General features: G+C 39.2%; 1 protein-coding gene across 1 annotated transcript in view; it reads left to right on the top strand.

The window, feature by feature from the left end:
- The window catches only part of TMEM63A (transmembrane protein 63A), a 31,647-nt gene that overhangs the window by 7,030 nt on the left and 5,837 nt on the right, over window positions 1-18,780 (top strand). Inside the window, exons 6-21 of the mRNA XM_039569331.1 lie at window positions 163-200; window positions 1,324-1,466; window positions 3,991-4,042; window positions 5,184-5,292; window positions 5,677-5,747; window positions 6,512-6,592; window positions 7,222-7,345; window positions 7,699-7,832; window positions 10,047-10,184; window positions 11,977-12,130; window positions 12,871-12,977; window positions 14,588-14,674; window positions 15,310-15,372; window positions 16,239-16,401; window positions 17,255-17,360; window positions 18,328-18,495. Of these exons, the coding sequence (XP_039425265.1) occupies window positions 163-200; window positions 1,324-1,466; window positions 3,991-4,042; window positions 5,184-5,292; window positions 5,677-5,747; window positions 6,512-6,592; window positions 7,222-7,345; window positions 7,699-7,832; window positions 10,047-10,184; window positions 11,977-12,130; window positions 12,871-12,977; window positions 14,588-14,674; window positions 15,310-15,372; window positions 16,239-16,401; window positions 17,255-17,360; window positions 18,328-18,495 (1,738 nt within the window). The remainder of the gene's footprint in view (window positions 1-162; window positions 201-1,323; window positions 1,467-3,990; window positions 4,043-5,183; window positions 5,293-5,676; window positions 5,748-6,511; window positions 6,593-7,221; window positions 7,346-7,698; window positions 7,833-10,046; window positions 10,185-11,976; window positions 12,131-12,870; window positions 12,978-14,587; window positions 14,675-15,309; window positions 15,373-16,238; window positions 16,402-17,254; window positions 17,361-18,327; window positions 18,496-18,780) is intronic.

Here is an 18,780-nt window from a genome sequence, read left to right as displayed (position 1 = left end):
CATTTAACTGATTAACTTGTATTAGAGCCTTGTATTTCAGAGCAACAGACTACTGGCTTTTTAGCTAAGAGCTTGGCTTAATAGAAACACTTCTCTTAATTGGATGGATTAGACTCTGGGTTTTGTATGTTATCTCCTAAAAACTTCTTTCGTTATTTATAGGGGTTTTGTTCTTGGATAACAGCTGCTTTTCGGATGCAGTAAGTATATGAAACAGAAATAGTGAGCTGTGGTTTGCTTTGATCTTTTTAAATTTGAAAATGCAGTTTTCATTCAAAAATTTGGGGGTTTTTTCCCCCTTTGAGTAGATAGAATTTCAATACAAGCACTGATACAGGTGCCTCTGGCTGAGTGAAAAAAGAAAGTGAAAACAATTATGGGAATACTTCTTTGGGTTAAGCTAGCAGCCCAGGGACTTTCCAATCTTGGGACAGTGTGTGAATCTAAGTGAATCTATGGCATTTACATGGATTCAGAGCTAATAATTACACTCTAGGTTTTTACTCTTCAAAGAGTACCTTGTGGGTGTTCCCCTGTTTGAAGCCAGTAGGGCCCCAGGCAGGCAGTGTGATTTCTCTGCAAGGGTTTCTGTGGAGAACTGGTGGTTTAGTTGGGGCTTTAGTTGGAATTGACTAACTAGCCATCCCAGTGTATCCCAGAAACAGAATGTGATGTGTGTTCTTTGTGTCTCTTGGGGCTTAGTAGATAAGGATTTTTATAAATCAATTTTTAGCTTGGATACACTGAAATATAAAAGGAGTAGGGGTTAAGCCTATCTATTTTTGCTAGTTCAGTTCCTTCCTTTTCCAAGTTCTCCTGTTTTAATGATCTAATCTGCTGACAGTGGAGAGATGGTGAGAGTTCATTCCAAAGCCTTTTGTATCTCCTGTTACCTGGGTGTCATAAGAGTGAGGTGATTCTGTTGTAATTTTCCTCTCAGGGGAGCCTTTATGGAGATGAGTGAATACTGTCACTGATCTTAAATTTGGGGAGCTAGGCTTGTGACAGTCATAAAGCAGGAGGTCACAGAAAATGACTTTGTCCTTTTCTAGTCCAAAAGAATCTGGATTCATATTTGCTTTTCAGATTAGTGTTTCAGTCTTAAATTCCCTAGTGTTAATTTTTGTATGGTGGTACTGCACAAGCAAAATACCCTTTTGAAACCTGAATTTACACGTGAAAGAACATGGCCATTTTGAAAGCCGATAGGGATTGATGAGGATGGGGATGTCACTGAGTAGAGTGAGGATTTAATGTGTGTTCATAAACCACTCCCAAGAAGACTAAGTAGGCTGACCATGTGCTTTTCTGTGTCTGATGCAGTGATGATGAGATTCACGAGAGGTGTGGTGAAGATGCCATCCATTACCTCGCCTTCCAGCGTCACATCATCTGCTTGCTGATTGCTATCAGCATTTTGTCCGTGTGTGTGATATTGCCTGTCAACCTATCGGGTGATCTACTCGGTAAGAATTTTTGGTTTTTGGATTCTGAGAAGAATTCTTTATTTTATGTATTAGTAAAAGCTCTTAAGATTTTTTGAAAATTTATTTTGGTGGACTTAATAAGGTGGTGTTTTAACCACTGTAATGGGTTGCCCTGGCTGGATGCTGTCTCCACAAACTGCTGCACCAGAGGTCACTCTTCTACAGGGTGCAGCCCTTCAGGCACAGCGTGGGTCCCCCACAGGGTCACAAGTCCTGCCAGGAAACCTGCTCCAGCATGGGCTCTTCTCTCCATGGGTCCACAGGGCCCTGCCAGGACTCTCCTCCAGCCCAAGCCTCCCACAGGATTACAGCCTCCTCTCAGGCATCCCCTGCTCCAGAGCAGGTCTTCTCCACAGGCTGCAGGTGGAGCTCTGCGTCCCCATGGTTCTTCACCACGGGCTGCAGGGGAAACTCTGCTCTGGTGCCTGAAGCACCTCCTGCCCCTCCTTCTGCACTGACCTTGGTGTTTGCAGAGCTGTTCCTCTCACATATTCTCACTCTGCTCTTCTCTGACTGCAATTAGATCTGCACAACTACTTTTTTCTCCTTTTTAAATATGTTATCACAGAGGTGTTACTATCATTCCTTACTGGCTTGGCCTTGGCCAGCAGTGGGTCTGTCCTGGAACTGGCTGGAATTAGCTTATGGGATATGGAGAATGCTTCTCATAGAATCCACCCCTGTAGCCCCACCATTACCAAAACCTGGCCACACAAACCCAACACACCCCCTCAGTCTGATGTGAAATTTGTGTGAGTGTAGGGGGCTCTTTAAACAGTTGTCAGAAACAAGATTGCAGACCTCATGCAGACATAGATGACAAGACTTAAAAGGCTCAAGGCAGGATTAACTTTACCCATGTCCTCTTAACTGGTGTTTGTCATTGTGATTTTTATTGGTGGTGATTGTCAATGGAAAACATCTTCACTGCTGAGAAATCTTTTTCTAATAACCAGTCTGAACCTCTTTTGCTTCAATTAATTTAAAATCAGGTTTTTTTGACCTGTCACTGGAGATAATACATTATTCTTTTCCTCTTTGCAAAATCCTTGTAGCTGTTTGAGGATTATAAACATGGGGTTGTTTGTCTGCTTTTTCCTTGTTTTCATAAACTGACCAGTTAATTTGGTCTTTAATGAGAAATGTTTTCCATTTGGCTGATCATAAAATCATCAGCCATGCCTTGAATTTTTGTTTTAATCTAGCTACACAGTCTCCCATTGTTCCTTTAAGTCTTGGTTTGTGTCTCAAAATTGGACAAATCTTGCAGAGACATTGCCAATGCTGACTAGGTAAAGTTAATTTCATGTTTCTTGCAGTCTAGTCCTGATTATGTCTTCCAGAGTGGCACCTACAAATACAATAATCATGTCTCCTAGTCTGCCATTCAGTTTGCTGATGGGAATACTGAGTTCTTTGAGTGAGAACTCTGTTAAACCCTGTTTATACACTCTTCCATTTTTGATAATGGGCCCTTACAATCCCATTTTATACCTGGTTTTGTATCAGTCTCATCAAGATCATGTTTAAAGTGTTGTTCAGGGCTTTTAAGAACTTTGTGACATAGCTCTTGTCTGTAGTAGGATACATTGTACCTTTTCCTTTTTGTATTGTTTCCCTGTGGAACTTCCATCTCTAACTTCCCTTTTATGAGCTCTTTCTTGGTAATTCTCTGTTTATATAATTATTAATAAATATTTATTAATAATTATAATCTATTAATAAATATTTATATTAATGTTTCTATTAAAGCAGGACAATACAGCTTCTGTTTTTCTGCATTAACTTTTGTGAGTCTAGGAAATACAGCTGAAAACCAAAGCTTTAGCATCTCTCCCCTTCTTCCTCCTCTTCCACTGTAAGCTGATTTTGTGCATTTGCAGTTCTTTCAGTTGTGCTAACGTAACTTGCAATGTGGTTTAACAGTCTGGGCTAGAAGGATTGTTTAGCTTTCCAGATACACTTAACTCTTTTTTCTTTATGAACATTTACTCAATTTTCCCTCACTTGCATTATCATTTTCTAAAATACTTGACAGTCTAGAGAAATAATGTCATGTAAACCCATTTTTGACCTTATCAAGGTTATCGGCCTTGCTTTGTCAGCATTGAATTAATGCATCTTAAAAGCCTGAGATAAGAAATCAGTTAAGATGAAAGAAAAACATGAAGGAAATATGTTCAATCCCTAAGCAATGTTGTTAATGGACATGAAGGGAGGGAGAAAAGGAACTGCTTCAAAGATCTAGTGTTCAGATTTTCAAAACAATCTACTGTTTTTCTTGATGGCTCAAAGGTGGTATAATCTAGGGGTGTTTTTTCCAACTTTAAAATGCAGTGCAGAGTAAACCAACATTGATTATCATTCTAAGTCTTTTTATCAGTGAACTTGCTCAGCATTAAAAAGAAATATAACAACTTCTTTAAAAAATAGAATAGAAGCTGGGTTTCTGACAGTAACTGTTGCACCAGTTAATTTTCCTACTTGTTTTTGTTCTTCTTAGATAAAGATCCCTATAGTTTTGGAAGAACAACTATAGTAAACTTACAGACTAGGTAAGTAAGTCTTGCAGAGTCCCTTCATGCTGATGTTTCCTGCCATGGTCTCTAAACACAGGAATTGCTATTTGCAGCATTGCTCATGGGGTTAGAATAACTTAATCCCCCTGCATCAATTTAAACTGGGATATGTTCTGCTTCAGGATGTGCACTTACAGTGCTGATAAGAAATCTTGAGACTGGGTTTCTAGTCTCTCAGCTCCCTCTTCTCACACAACATGTTTCTCTTGGCTAATGACTGCACAGCTAGTGATATTATTTTCAGAAATTTCCCCATGAAGAGGAACCATGCTTCAGAAGGAAGGTGAAGCTGATAGCTGGAATGTGTTACTGGGATGATTTAAATTCCCTTACATTAGATTTATGTGTGTGCATGTCTCTGAGATTACAATTAAAATGACTTCTATGTCTTTTAAAAATCTGTAAAATAGTTGCATCACGAAGCTGCACAAGTCTTCTAATTTATTATTTGATCAATCCACACCCATCCATGATACTATGTCCAACAGAGTTTCTTCGTTTTGTTAAACCACATTATGAAACCAAATAACTAAGGGAGATTATTTTTCTTGTTGGGTTGGGTTTTTTTCATCTGTAAAATAGGTTCCTGTATTTTAGTTTAATTGCAATAATTAATGCTCTTCACAAAACTGAAGAGCTGTTCACAGAACAGAATTTCTGTCAGCTTTGAAGAAGGAGCTATCAGAAAAGCAGTATTTACTCCCTTTATGAGGCTGTTTTCAATTTGAGTAAGGACTGTGTTCAAGGAAAGTTCAGTTGTGTGCTCAGCACAGTAAATAAAAAAATGAATAACAAACATTTTGGCAAATAGCATCATACGTGCTATAGGTCATCTGCATGAAAAAGTGAAAGCCAAACACTGCCTAAATATGTCTGTGTCATAGAGTATCTGTTTGCTTTGTAGCTCCCTGACCCATAGAAGTTTATGATAAGCAAATTATCCTGTTGGCTGTCCAAGGCATCTGCATAGGTGTGTCTGACTACCAGTAACTACCTTTTTCTTCTTGCTTTGTGTTCAGTGAGAGGTTTTGATCTGATTATCATTTTAATAGCTGCTTGTACCAGTTGGACAGTTACTTCTTCCTGTTTCTCATATTCCTAATGTTTTGTCTGACAGCAATAATCTGCTTTGGCTGCACACAGTTTTTGCTGTTGTTTACCTGATTCTGACTGTTGTCTTCATGAGACATCACATGAAGTACGTCACATATAAAGAAGAAAACATAGTAAGTGTCTGTGTTGGAGTGAAAAAAAAAACCATACAGCTTATTTGCTAGGGGATAATGCTAAAAAAGCAAATTGCTAAGGTGCCTCCTACATGCTAGAATGTGACATGAATGTGAAGGAATTGACTGAAAGCAATGCTCTATTGAGTGAATTGTGAGAATGGATGGAGAGAAGGGAGTTGGGGAGGGATTTGTGAAATTTTGCTGTAGCCTATTACCAGTGTATAAAGTGCTGTCAAATAGATGCAGCTCCCACCAAAATCCGAATTTCCTACCTTCCCCCCCCACACACTACACAGCTAATTGTGCTTGGCCTTCCTTATATTCTTGTTTTCTCTTTTGTGATGTGGTTTATCCAAATGTGACTTGCATTTTCTCTCCCAGGTTAAGTGCACGTTGTTCATAACTGGTCTTCCAAAAAATGCGAGTGAAGAGACAATACAAAACCATTTCACGTAAGTTTCGTGCTTGAGCAATAACATTAGAGTCATAGAATGGTTTGGGTTGAAAGGGACCTTTAAGATCATCCAGTCCCAATTCCCTGCCATGGGCAGGGACACCTTTCCCTAGACCAGCTTGCTCAGAGCCCCATCCAACCTGGCCTTGAACACTTCCAGGGATGGGCCATCCACAGCTTCTCTGGGCAACCTGTACCAGTGCCTCACCACCCTCACAGTAAAGAACTTCCTCTAATATCTAATCTAAATCTATTCTCTTTCAGATTGAAGTCATTCCCCCTTACCCTGTCACTACATGCCCTTGTAAAAAGTTTCTTTCCATCTTTGTTTAGGAATAGGAGATATAAAATTGTCCTGGTAGTTTTACCTGCCCAAGCAGATAAGGTTTTTTAATTTTGCATTGTTTAAAATTCATATTATAGAACCCACCTTGTAAAAGTATACTTTATTCCTTAGCCAGAATTTAGAAAAGACTATATTTCAGTAAAGTTAGTTAGCTGATCTTAAAATCAGAATTTAAGAAAGTGTCTGTGTATCCACACTTTCCATTCATGTTCCCACACAACTTTTACTTGGAATAAAGCTGCACATCTCATGTTAAAGTAACTTCCCAACTATCTGTGGAAGTCTCTGCTCTCTGATACCTCATTCAGAAATTAAATGAGAGATGAGATGTCAGTTAGATATCAGTGCTGCTCTTTGGAGCAGTTTCTTCATTGTGCTTTCTGTTCTTATTGGTCTCATGTGCTGCTTCCTCTCAGGGATGCCTACCCAACCTGCACAGTGCTGGAGGTCCAGCTGTGTTACGACGTAGCCAAGCTGATTAACCTTTTCAAAAAAAGGTACTTGTTTTTGTAACCTCCATGAGTTTAGCATAATTTTATTAATGTTTTGCTAGTCCTTAATCAACATGTACCAGCAGTACTAACCTCGTGTGTACTAAAGATGAATGCTCTGGTCTGGACTTCAGTTAGGTTCAGCTGTGTTTTAAAGGGAGTTGTGGGGTTCAGCCCATCTCTTGTAGGTGTGATATGTTGTGTGATGCATAAGTTAAGTTTTGACTTGCTGATTATCTATTCATGTATGTACTTAGTTATTTATAGTCAGGCAGTGCAATGTGAAAAACTGAACTATTGAATTAATAACTCTGTTAACCCTGCTTCTTTGGTGAGAGGTGCTGATCACAGGAGACACAAGTGTTGTCTTCTGGGCTCTCAAGAATAGCATTAGTTTGTTTGTTCTTTTTCCTGTAACCTCACTGCAAGTGTAGGCTATATAATGATATTCCAGACGTGAAAATAAATTATACTTATATGATTAACCAAAATAAAGTGTGTGTAAATATCTTTGGTGACTGATTACTTTGCTATCAGTCCATGGCATAACTTGTTCTCTCAGGGATTATAATCTTTTAAAGCTTGATTTGATACTGTTTTCTTGCAAAATGTTATGAATGTATTTTCCTGTGCAGAAAACAGGCAGAAAAAAGCCTGATTTACTATGAACATCTGCATCAGAAGTATGGCAAGAGGGTCCAAATCAACCCTAAGCCATGTGGTCAATTCTGCTGCTGCGAAATGAGAGGATGTGAAAGGGTAAGAGATAGTGTTCTTTTTTAGTTATGGCTAAGTAGGTTATTAGAGGAGCAGAAAATAGTTTTTGTGTCATGTTTCAGTGGCCTTCAGAAAGTTCTTTATTCATTCATTGCCTATAGGTCATCTGCCATGTTCTCGTACTGTGTGGTAAAGAGGAATTCCCTGAAACTTTTGAAATGTAATCTTAGTGCACGAACTGAAGTACAAGAGAATCTTCCTGTTTGCCTTGTGACATGATCTGTAATTTGTGGGAATGGTATGAGGAAGGGTGACTATGGTTTGTGTAAGCTGTGTGTTGATGAAGATACTGGCCATCTCGTACTTGCATGTAACAGTCATCAATTTCCCCACAGGAGGATGCTGTAGATTATTATACCAAAGTTAGAAATGAACTTGAGGAAGAATATTCAAAAGAGGAACAAGCTGTTCATAGTAACCCGCTGGGAATGGCTTTTGTAACATTTCAAGAGAAATCCATGGCAACCTAGTAAGTTTTGTCTGTTGTGATGTTTGTTCTCTTTTTACTAAAATAGTACAACTGATCTCTTGTTTGTGTCCCTGGTTTGCTTATGTTGGTTCTTCCTTTCTTCTTTTTCACCATTCGGTGGATTTGCTCTGCTTTGCTTTCTGGTAAGTTTTCCTGTAAGTGTGCATTTTAGCCTCTATGCTGTGAGTGAAGAAACTACCTAAGGGACTAAAAGGCTTGGGGCATTTAATGGGATAAAGAGCCTTTCTCTTCTGTGTGGGATCCAGTCCATCAGTGTAGGTTAATAAGAGACCAGACTGATTGGTTCTTGAATATGAGTTATTGATATCTCCATTTTCTACTGTGCAAATGGTCCAATTACCAAGCTATCAGAGTGAGTGCAAATTACTCTGCTGGTTAAGTCATCTCAGAAGTGTAGAGTCAGTGAGGGACCTTGCCACAGGTGATAGATACATATTCTGTGCATCTCTTACCTGTTGTTATAGATATATGTGTAGATCTAATATCCAAAGTTGTTCTGTGCTTTTATTCAGTCATTTGTAGAGAAAATGTGTGTAGCCTCTCATGTTCTGTTGGCATTTTGTGACCATCTTTTGCTAACACAAGGTGGGTAAAGGAAAGCAGAATAATATTTGTATCACAGCATAACACATCATGCTCTTTTTAAATTCTTCTTAGCCTCTGTCACTTAAATTGTCTGCATTCTTTTGGCCTTCAAGTCGTGTCAGAGACACAGTCTTCCAGGCTGTTTTTCAAGGAAGTGCAGGATGCAGAATTTCTTGCAAGAATTTGGTGTGTTGGAGAAAGTTTTGCTTGCTACTCCTTAACGGAGTAGTGATTGTGTGATGAAATCTGCCTCCTCTTGTAATTTTGTAATGAAATAACATTTTGAGATGTGAAAACGAAAGAAGAAATAAGCACTGAAGTTCCGTCTCTAGCTACTGATGTATTGTGTACAATTTTGATGTGATAGTCTGTCCTTGAGCATGTGTTCTGAGCTGCACTGCAGGCATCTCTCAGTTGAATCATCAAGGCCTGAAAACATTTTTGTTTTTTAGCTTGGAATTAATGTGGTGGGCTCCATTCCCTGGAAAATTAGACAAGATTACGTGCGAAGCTGAGGCTCCCATCAAATTAGAAAGTTACTTGGTGCCCTTAGGATGCTCTGCTCCACAGAGCCCTGAAATAGGATGGGAGAAACAGGGAGCCAGAACTGAAGTTCTGGGGGCTCAGATGGTTGTAGAAGCTTGCTAATGATGGCTGAAGCTTGCTCTGTATGTATTTTTGAAATAAACTGTCAAAGAATAATTAACTTTCTTAAATACTTGCTGCTGCAAGATGCTGGCAATCTGACATCACTGCTTGAATTCTGGTAAGGAAAAGATCTGGGGGTTATGTTTGATAGTTTAGTGTTTGTGTGTGTGGTTCTCTGTCTTCTTTACGTTCAACTGAGAAACAAGCATGTTCACAGATTTTAGAATCTCCCCATTTAAATATAATATCTATTGTTTCTATGCTACTCTAATAAAATATTCTCTGAATGTGTGTCTCGCCCTTCTACTCGCCCTGCTGTCCTTTGAGAGATCTTTGAAAGTATTTATTCTGGGCATGTTTAAACTTTCTTTAAATATTTTGAGTGTCGGTCAACTCATAATATTAGAAGATAGAATTAAGCACTGTGATTATTTTAGGAGTGGGTGAAAGAGGCTAATATTTTGAATTGTGAGAATACCAGCATGCTAAAAATTCTTCTGAGAATTGGTACTCAAGGCAAAATTGGCTGGTTTAGATAGTAAGGGATTAGTCTGCAGTCTCATTTCATTAGTCTAGTTTGATTTGAAAACAGATGTATTATGTAAAGATGTGTTTAGGAAACTGTCTGTCTTTAATTTTTTTCCAATGCTCTCAGGCTTTGATTTTTTTTTTTTTTTTAATATGACCCATTGCTGTTGTTCATGTTGGTAGAAACAGCAAACAGTTTAAACCAAGACTGCTTTTTATTTCTAACAAAACAGATCTCAAGCATGTGGCAGCAACTGTTTATATAATGGTCATTAGTGCATAATATGTTACATTGTTGTTTAAATTCTATCTTGACTGCGGGTCATTAAAATAAAAAACAACCCTTTATCACTATTCCCAGACTTTCTCATTACATATTCAGCATTTTCAGGTGTTAAAAAATTGGAAAAATCTTCCTCTTCTTCCTTACAGCATCCTTAAGGACTTCAATGCCTGCAAATGTCAGAGCATTAAGTGTAAAGGAGAACCCCAGCCATCATCCTACAGCAGGGAGCTGTGTGTATCCAGCTGGGAGGTCAGATATGCTCCTTATCCTGAGAATATTTGTTGGTAAGATTTCTGTCTTACATCCATTGATTGGTGATAATGTAGGTTTAGAATGGGAACAGGAGAAACACAGATGAGAGTGTTATTCTTTAACCCTAAACTAAAACTTTATGTGGTGGTGGAATGTGGCTGATCTGCCTCTTTATTTTCATTACTGGTGTTCTTCTTATCCTTGGGGTCTGTGGACATTGCTTGGGGTAATGGACTAGAGTTTTTCCTGCCTAAAATTTAAAGAAAACCCTAATCTTGTGTAAGTCTGTCCCTCAGTGTGCATATCTACTGTTGAGATCTGAGGAAAGCAACTTGGTGTTGGTGCTGAGTATCCTCAAAATATGTATATATTTTTCTGAGTTGCCACATGATGAGTGTAACTTGATCCACTCTGTAAACTCTGGTCTGTCTTCTAACATCTCTATTGACTCAGTATATGTCCCAGATAAATGCTTTTTGAATTAAACTGTTCCTGTGCTGTCATCTGTCATGCTTATAGGCTAAAAAATATCTAAGCATTTTCTGTTTGTTTTGCAAATCCCTTAGGTTTGAGTCAATATAATCCTTTCTTCTGTAATAGTAAATTTGTTGTGACATTTCCATTGCCCAACCCAAAACTGCAAGTGAGACACAAACATGCACAAATTACTGTATTTCACCTGTATGTAGTTTTTTTAAAAATCACTTTTTTTTTCTTAATGATTTTAATAGAAAATGAGTTTTAAGGTGACTGTGCTATTGATTCCTGGTAATTGTGAGGTTTTCTCTAGAACTACAATGCTGCAGTTGGGAACAAAGTTCAGAATCTTTAACCATGAGGCAAAACCCCATGATTCTTAGCTTAGTGTCTTTTGCAGCAGTCTTATTTTGAGATATGAATTAAAAAATCTCTTGCAAGCTGCTTTCCAGGTAGGGATTGTTTAATGTGCCTTTTTCTGTGTGTGTGCTTCATTTCCTCTTCGTTTCTTCAAGCACTGGACTGAGGAAATGGTCTGAGACTCAGTGCACTGAAGCACTTGCAAAACTTTTCTAAACATGTCTAAGAGAAAAAAAATGGTGGGGTTTTGATATTTTGGGTTGGTTTATTTGTTTGGGTTTTTTTCTGTTCTTTTTCTTTTCTCCTCCCCCCACCTTGAAGAAGAGGAGCCACAGGGATTTTCCAAGTTCACAAAAAGACTTGTCATAATTAGGAATATTACTGAGCTTCTGTATCCCTGTTTTGTTTGTTCTGAATATTTGGCTTTGGCTGGAGTTCAAATCATTCCAGTCCTTTTGACAACCATCTCAAATAACATTTAAGAACTTTACTTGTTTAAAATCTATGGTTGCTGTTTTAATATGGCAGGAAAGGGTGCAATATTTGTAAATTTGAAATTTCATTTCACATCACAGTTTTTTGGTAGATTCTGCCTCTGATAGGTATTCTCCTTGCAGAAATTCTCTGTGTCTTCTATCTCTGTCTCTCCTTGTTTCATTTCTGTTTAGTACTTCTGTATTACTGGACAATGGAAGTGTTTCATCCCAAACCTTAACTACATTAGACATTGTTTGTGTAATGAAAGAATAAATGTGTTCTTCTGCAAGCACAATTTATGTTATCATTCAAGAGAGCTTGCACAGTTCTCTTTACTTCTAATAAGGATCAGCAACTGGAACTTGTGTAGTGCTTTGTTATATAACTTTGAAAGCTCAGTTTAGAAAAAGCAGTGCCACCTGTCACTTGACAGATAGTATATATCTTTTTTTAACAGCAAATGCTTGCTGCTTGTTTTACTATCCTTTTTATTTTTGCTTCTTTCTCCAGGAAAAATCTTTCAGTGCATGGACTGAAATGGTGGTTTAGATGGGCTTGCATTAATTTGCTTCTTTTTATTGTGCTGTTTTTTCTTACTACTCCTTCCATAATCATCTCAACCATGGACAAGTTCAATGTCACTAAACCTATTCACTACCTTAATGTAAGTATTGCCATATGTTTGGATATAGCTGTGCATCAGACCAAAATTTTGATAAATTGGTAGAGTTTCATTGTCTTACTGTACACCTTCAGTTGAAATTCTCAGGATTGTTTTATGTGGCTGCTGATTAAAAACATAAGTCCAGAATCAGGTCTTTAGCCCTCTTTTGCTCCTGGATAATAGTCTGAAGTAATTTAATCTGAGGCTTTATATTATGATAACATATTTATGTATTTGTTTGTGGTAAAAATTTGCAATCCAAACAAATAATTCTAAACTGTGTAATCAAAAAATCTTTGCAAAAAACAGAATTTCAAGTCCAACTTGTATTTTGATTTTTTTTTTTTATAAGGAGGGAGGAAATTCAGATTTTTAACTCTGATGTAAAATGTTTTTATTTTGCTCATAGGGTTCAAAGCAAGATGGCATATATATCTGATCCTAGTTTGACCGCAGCTAAAGCAACTTGCAAGATGTTCTTTTTAAATATTTCCCCAAGCTAGTGCAAACTACATAAAAACTCCTTGTGAGACTGCACTTTCATGGAATTTAATTCCTAATCTCACTTTGGTTTTGTGTCTTGCATGCCAGTGCTAAGCACTTATTACTCAGTTTAAGATTATCTGAATATAATTTCCCCAGTTCATCCTGCTATAATTTACAAAAAGCAAAATACTACCATCTCTGTTCCACCACTACTGCATTAAAGTGTTTTTAATACTTATTTTCTCCCCCACTAGAATCCTGTCATCAGTCAGTTTTTCCCAACACTCTTGCTCTGGTCCTTCTCAGCTTTGCTACCAACAATTGTGTATTACTCAACTTTGCTGGAGTCCCACTGGACAAAGTAAGCAACCTTTTCCCCTGTTTTTACCTTATCTGCTGAATTACTAAAATAAAGGAAATTGCTGATCTTTCACAGAACTGTCAAATCCGCAGACCTCTCATAGCAGGGAATTTCCTGTTCTTGTCTCTTTCTAGTGTTATAACCACATTTCAGGGTTTAGGTAACTTATAACCCACACAGCAAGTGTAATCTGACCACATGATTTGCTTATGCTTTCCCCTACTTCCCACTTTGCTCCTCTTTGTGTTTAATAAAAAAAAAAAAAAAGTATGAGCAGGCTCAGGAGGTGTAGCTTCAACAGGAGCATGGGAAGTGCCTCTAATCCCATAATTAAGTCACTCTCTGAGAGGATAGGCCATGTGGGTTTGGATCCCTTCCAGGCTGACAATTTATGAAAAAGGGCATCCATCTTTTTGTAGTTTGGCATGACAAAATGGTCTGGATGTTACTCGTGGTGCACAACTCAGCTCTGCTGGATATTAGTGGTGATCTGAGCAGGCTCATGGGGCCAAAGGCCCAGCAGATGTGTTGATGCATGGTTTTCACATAGAACTGGTGCACCCCAGAGATGTCAAGCCCACTGATGTGCTGCTGACTTGGAGACTTCATCACAGCTTGGTTTGGAATACCAGATTTGATGCCCTGTTTGCCTTCAGTCAGATAAAAGCACAGTACTGCACAGTCAATCCCAGCTTCCCTCAACTTCACTCAATCTTTGTCAATAAAGCTTGTAGCCATTTTTTTGTTTGTTTTTCTATTCTAAGGTCAATTTTGTTTTTTTCCTTTCAAATTTTTGTACCATTCCTTTCTAAGACATGTCCAGAGCCTACCTTTTATTTGCCACAGTTGTATGCTTTTCATCAACTCTATTTTGGTAGTTGTGCTACACACAAGAACTTTGAGCCCTTCTCAATCAGTCAAAATAACTTTCTGAAGTCACTAGAGATCATAGGTCTGATTTCAAGCCTCAGTGCAGTTACACTGATAGGTCTTGCCATGCCCAAGAGTTCCTGTAATAAAACCCCTATGGTTTTAAAGCCCTCTCAGATGCCACCTCTAAGAGTCTGAATTGTTCATAGTGCTGCACTTTTCTGACAACAGGGTGTCACTAGATCCATGTTCCTGCTGCTGCAGTAGGGGTATGGTGTTAGTAGTGTCATGTTGTTCCCCAAGACTTGACACTTGGCAAGGAGGTTGTCTAAGTGTCTGGTTTCTTGGCAGTGGTGCCCTTTTCTGAACTGCTTAATCCCTCCTGGCATGACACTTGAAGAGCTGTTTGTTTACAAGCTGTTGCAAGGTTGAGTGTCTTTGGGTGAGAGACCAGCTGTGGTGGTTGCACATCACCGTGCTTGTGGTACAGACCTGTAGTGATGCTCATCCAGAGTCTCGATTTACATTCAGCAGTGTTTTTGTTGCCCAAGAAGCTACTGAAAGTCTGCTTGGTCCATATTGGTGAATATCTCAAAGATGTTTGTTTTTTATCTTGTAGCAACGTGATATGGTAGGGGAAGCTGGAAGTCTGACAGGTGTTGGCATTGTCCAGGCAAGATCCTTCATGTGTGGCAGCTTTTTGTATGAGTTTCTTACTCAGTGCCTTTTTATGTTGATAGATCTGCAGAGAACAGAATAATGATGCATAAAGTCTACATATTTTTGATCTTCATGGTATTGATTCTGCCCTCCCTTGGTCTGACCAGGTAAAGAATCATAGTTAAATGAAGTAATGACTGAGTACTTTTATGATGAGACGTCTTTACTTGTGTTTTCTAGTTGTGAGGTATAGTCAGTGTACCCTCACTCCCCCCAGTGTGTGTGATTATGTTGTCATTACACATTAGATTTCAATGCTCATCTTACATTTGGGGGTCCTCAGAACCCTTAAAGTTTCCAAAGCCTGACTTTTCTTTTAACAAAGAAATTTAAGACCTTGTAAGACCAATGGCTAATTAAAAGTTGCCCATAGCTGCAATCTTAGCTGAGAACCAAGTTTCCTGAGTGTTTCCTGTACTTCAGTTGGAGTTGTCCCTTTCTTTCCACAGTATTTGACTGTTTCCTTGGCTAACTGGGCGACATGTACTTGTCCTATCTGTATAATAATTGCTAAAAATTAATAATTAAAACTTTAATATGGAGTAGATGTTTCTGTTCTGTTTGATTTTGTACCTTTTGTCTTATTTCCAGCTATCAGTACCTGTGACAGAGCCAAAGTAGTGTTCAGATTATTTGATTAAATTCTCTCAACTATCTTGATTTAAACTACTTGAAAAGAGAAGCTATTTTAGACAGTGCTAAGATGTGGGAGACTGAATTACATTCACCATCTTTCTTCCAGCCTTGATTTTTTTTTCCGCTGGCTGTTTGACAGAGAATCGTCTGATTCTGCAGTTAGGCTGGAGTAAGTATTAGCTAAATAATGTTCCCTCTATGCTATTCCTTTGTAAAGGAATACTTAGGACTTACATTTTTTTTTTTTTACTCTTTACTGGACTTGGTTAGTGTTTATTAGAATTTGCTCAGGGTTGCTACTCTGGGATGATGTTGAGTTGCTGAATAAGGGGAGGAGACAATAAGGTTGGACATTAGGAAGAATTCCTTCACAGAAAGGATGGCAAGGTATTGGAACTGGCTGAGGATTGTTGCCTATCATGGACAGGGGATCTTCCCAAGGATTACAGTGAGACCAAATAACTGCAGCAGTTCTCTTTCTGTAATCCAGTGCATCTTGATTTTAAGGAAAATGTATGTTTTTACACACATTGCATTGCAAATTTGCAGGTATTGGTTATTTTCAGCTCTCGTGCCTGTGCCTGGAGGGAAAGAATAGAATGCAATTGTTAGGATATAGGTTTCCAAATGCTGTTTCAAAATTAGTAACAGGAGGACAATTAGGAGTTACTAAGTTAGGAGAGATGATTATTCTGTTGCAGTCTTATTTCATCTTGTGGCAGGTTGCTGTTGCAGACATCAGATGATGCTCTTGTCTGCTGTCAGCCACCCATCAGGCTGCTGCATCTTTTTGTGAACAGTTTATTCCTCATCTGAACTGCAACTCAGCCAGGCTCTTATATACTACACTGGCTGCTTTTATAGCTCTGCAGTATTCTTTTACAACAAGGTTATCACAGCTCTTCTGGCCACTTCCTGAGGTACATAGTGCTTATCCTGATGGTAAGAGATCTCCAAAGGCAATAGGGATAGATTGTATACCTCCTGTGTTTGCTTATCTTCCTCCCAGTCAGTGTCTGGTGTCTCTCCTGGCAGATGTGTCTTCCTGCCTGACCAGGGAGCCTTCTTTGTGAACTATGTGATTGCCTCTGCTTTCGTGGGCAATGGGATGGAGCTGCTGCGCCTGCCAGGCCTCATCCTCTACACCATACGCATGATCATGGCCAAGTCCACAGCAGAGAGGAAAAACATCAAACAGGTATTGGAGCTCCTCCTTAGCAGGAGGCAACTCAGTGATCGATCCTTGTCAGAAACGGTGGGAGCACCCATCCTTCACACCATTAACTATCATCTCCTGACGTTTGTGGTTTTTTAGCCTTTGTTTTGCTTGTCCACGACAGGTTCATGTTCCCTTCATTTGCAGCACAGATAACAGGGAGGGAGTTATTCAAGTCAGAGATGGTCAAAAATCAAACCTCAAGCTCTGAGCTTCAGGTATCAATCTCTTCATAGCTCTAAGTCAGAGTTTTATGATTAGGATTTTATAGAATAGTTAATGATTTTATCTTGTAGTCTGAACTTCAGGGGTTTTTTTAATTCAAATCGGTCTAGAGTTAGTTTCTTCTGTCAGCCAGGAGGTGTGAACAGCTTGCTTTAATCTGAACATACACCTAGCAAAATATGTATTTTTTGCCTGTATTCCATTTTAAGAGGTGGACTTCCAGGTGATGTGTCATCCCTATAGCTTGAAATTCCAGGTGTTACAATGGGAACTTAAGCCTGTGTACAGCTGCCACAGTGAGGTGAAGGTTCTGAGTCTGGCACAATTATTCTCTGCTTTGTGGTTTTAAGGGGCTGCTTCTTGTGGATGCAGATTCCCTCAGAAATTACTTTAAGGCTATGAAAGAAGCAGCATCTTTTCTGTATGTCCAGATAATAAAAACACATAATACTTCATCTAATTACATCATTTCTGCCTCTTAGGGAAATAACTGATCTCTCAGGGGGAGAGAATAAGAGAAGGTGAATTGTTGCTTTAGTGAATCTATTCTTAACTCCTGACACATTGATGGATGACTTGAGAGTTTTGGATGTTTTGTTTTTGTTCCTAGCAACAGGCATTTGAATATGAATTTGGAGCAATGTATGCCTGGATGCTGTGTGTGTTCACTGTCATCATGGCCTATAGCATCACGTGTCCCATCATTGTCCCTTTTGGTAAGTTTTCCAGTGAGCACTGTGGGAGTGAGATGGGGCATGTGGGAAGGTTGGAAGGCCCAGCTCTGCATTCTTATTCCTGTTCAAATGCTGATAATTCTTAGGACTTGGATCCAAGTTTCCTTCCCTTCTTGTCGAAGAACACCGAAAAAGATGATGAATTACTTAGCTCTTGTATTGCCTTTAGAGGTTGAAAGTGTATTTAATGTCTATTAGATGTTTATTTTATTTCTCAAATTTGAGTGTACTGGCTCTGGTGTTGAGAGGTTTAGATCAGACATAAGTAGTACTAAATAATTTTATATAGTTGGCATTTTCATTTTCTAATCCAAAACTTTACAGAGCTAGATACAAGATAATTATCTAAATTAGATACTGTTCAGAACTGGTTCAATCAACAACCTTATTACTGGGAGAATGTGGCCAATTTTTATGTAACAGTGTAATTGATATTTACTTCCATTCTGTTTTGTATGCAGTTGTAAATAATCTGAATGTGCCATTGCATCCCAGAGCTGTTGCAATTCATAGCTGCCACAGCAGTTCCTGGCTGTTTGTTTGGATAAGGAATAGCTGACTTGAAATCCACTCATGAATCTGGTGAAAGCCGAGAGGGAGAGGTTAAGCCACTGTCAGGCCATTCTTCCTCACCAGCACAGTGGAAGAAGAGTTAGGAAGTTTTACCTACTGGCTTGGCCTCATGTGCCAGCACTCAGATGGAGCTCTGGGCTCTCCCTGGGAGCACAAGAGGCACCACAGAGAAGTGTGTGGAGAGGGGAGGGATGGGGGTGCAACAGCCTTAGGAGCAGGTGCTGTTGTGCAGCTGTACCCTCCTCGTGTTTGGGCTGTACCCACCACTGGTATCTACATTTCCACTCACTTGGATAGTGTAGATCTCCTCACAGAGCTGCTGCTTTTTATCAAACCTCCAACAACCTCTGCTTGGCTCTCCTGCTTTCCCTGCCAGGTTTGATCTACATCCTCCTGAAGCACATGGTGGACCGTCACAACCTCTACTACGCCTATCTCCCTGCCAAGCTGGAGAAGAAGATGCACTTTGCAGCTGTCAATCAGGCCCTGGCAGCTCCAATCCTCTGCCTTTTCTGGCTCTATTTTTACTCCTTTGTGCGGCTGGGTAAGTATTACCTGTTTCCACCTAGAAGCTGCTCCCAGCTCTCTTGCCAGCTTCCCTGAATAAGATGTGAAGTTTCACAAGCTTTGCAGACTTTTCTTTTTCCTTCCCTAAAGGGGAGGTCATGGTGGTTGCCTGTGGGACTGAACTACACAAGATTTGCATAAGGGCCTTTGATGGAGATGGCTGATATATTAAACTGTTACCATGGGGCTCCATATTCCTTCATTTCACAGGACATCATGTATTCCTTAAATCAGGATACTTGGAATTGGCCAGTTGGGCTGT

The sequence above is a fragment of the Corvus cornix genome, chromosome 3, assembly GCF_000738735.6.
Source record: "Corvus cornix cornix isolate S_Up_H32 chromosome 3, ASM73873v5, whole genome shotgun sequence".
In the NCBI taxonomy this organism is placed as follows: domain Eukaryota; kingdom Metazoa; phylum Chordata; class Aves; order Passeriformes; family Corvidae; genus Corvus; species Corvus cornix.
The sequence above is the reverse complement of the archived record's forward strand: the minus strand, read 5'-3'. Positions and strand labels throughout refer to the sequence as shown.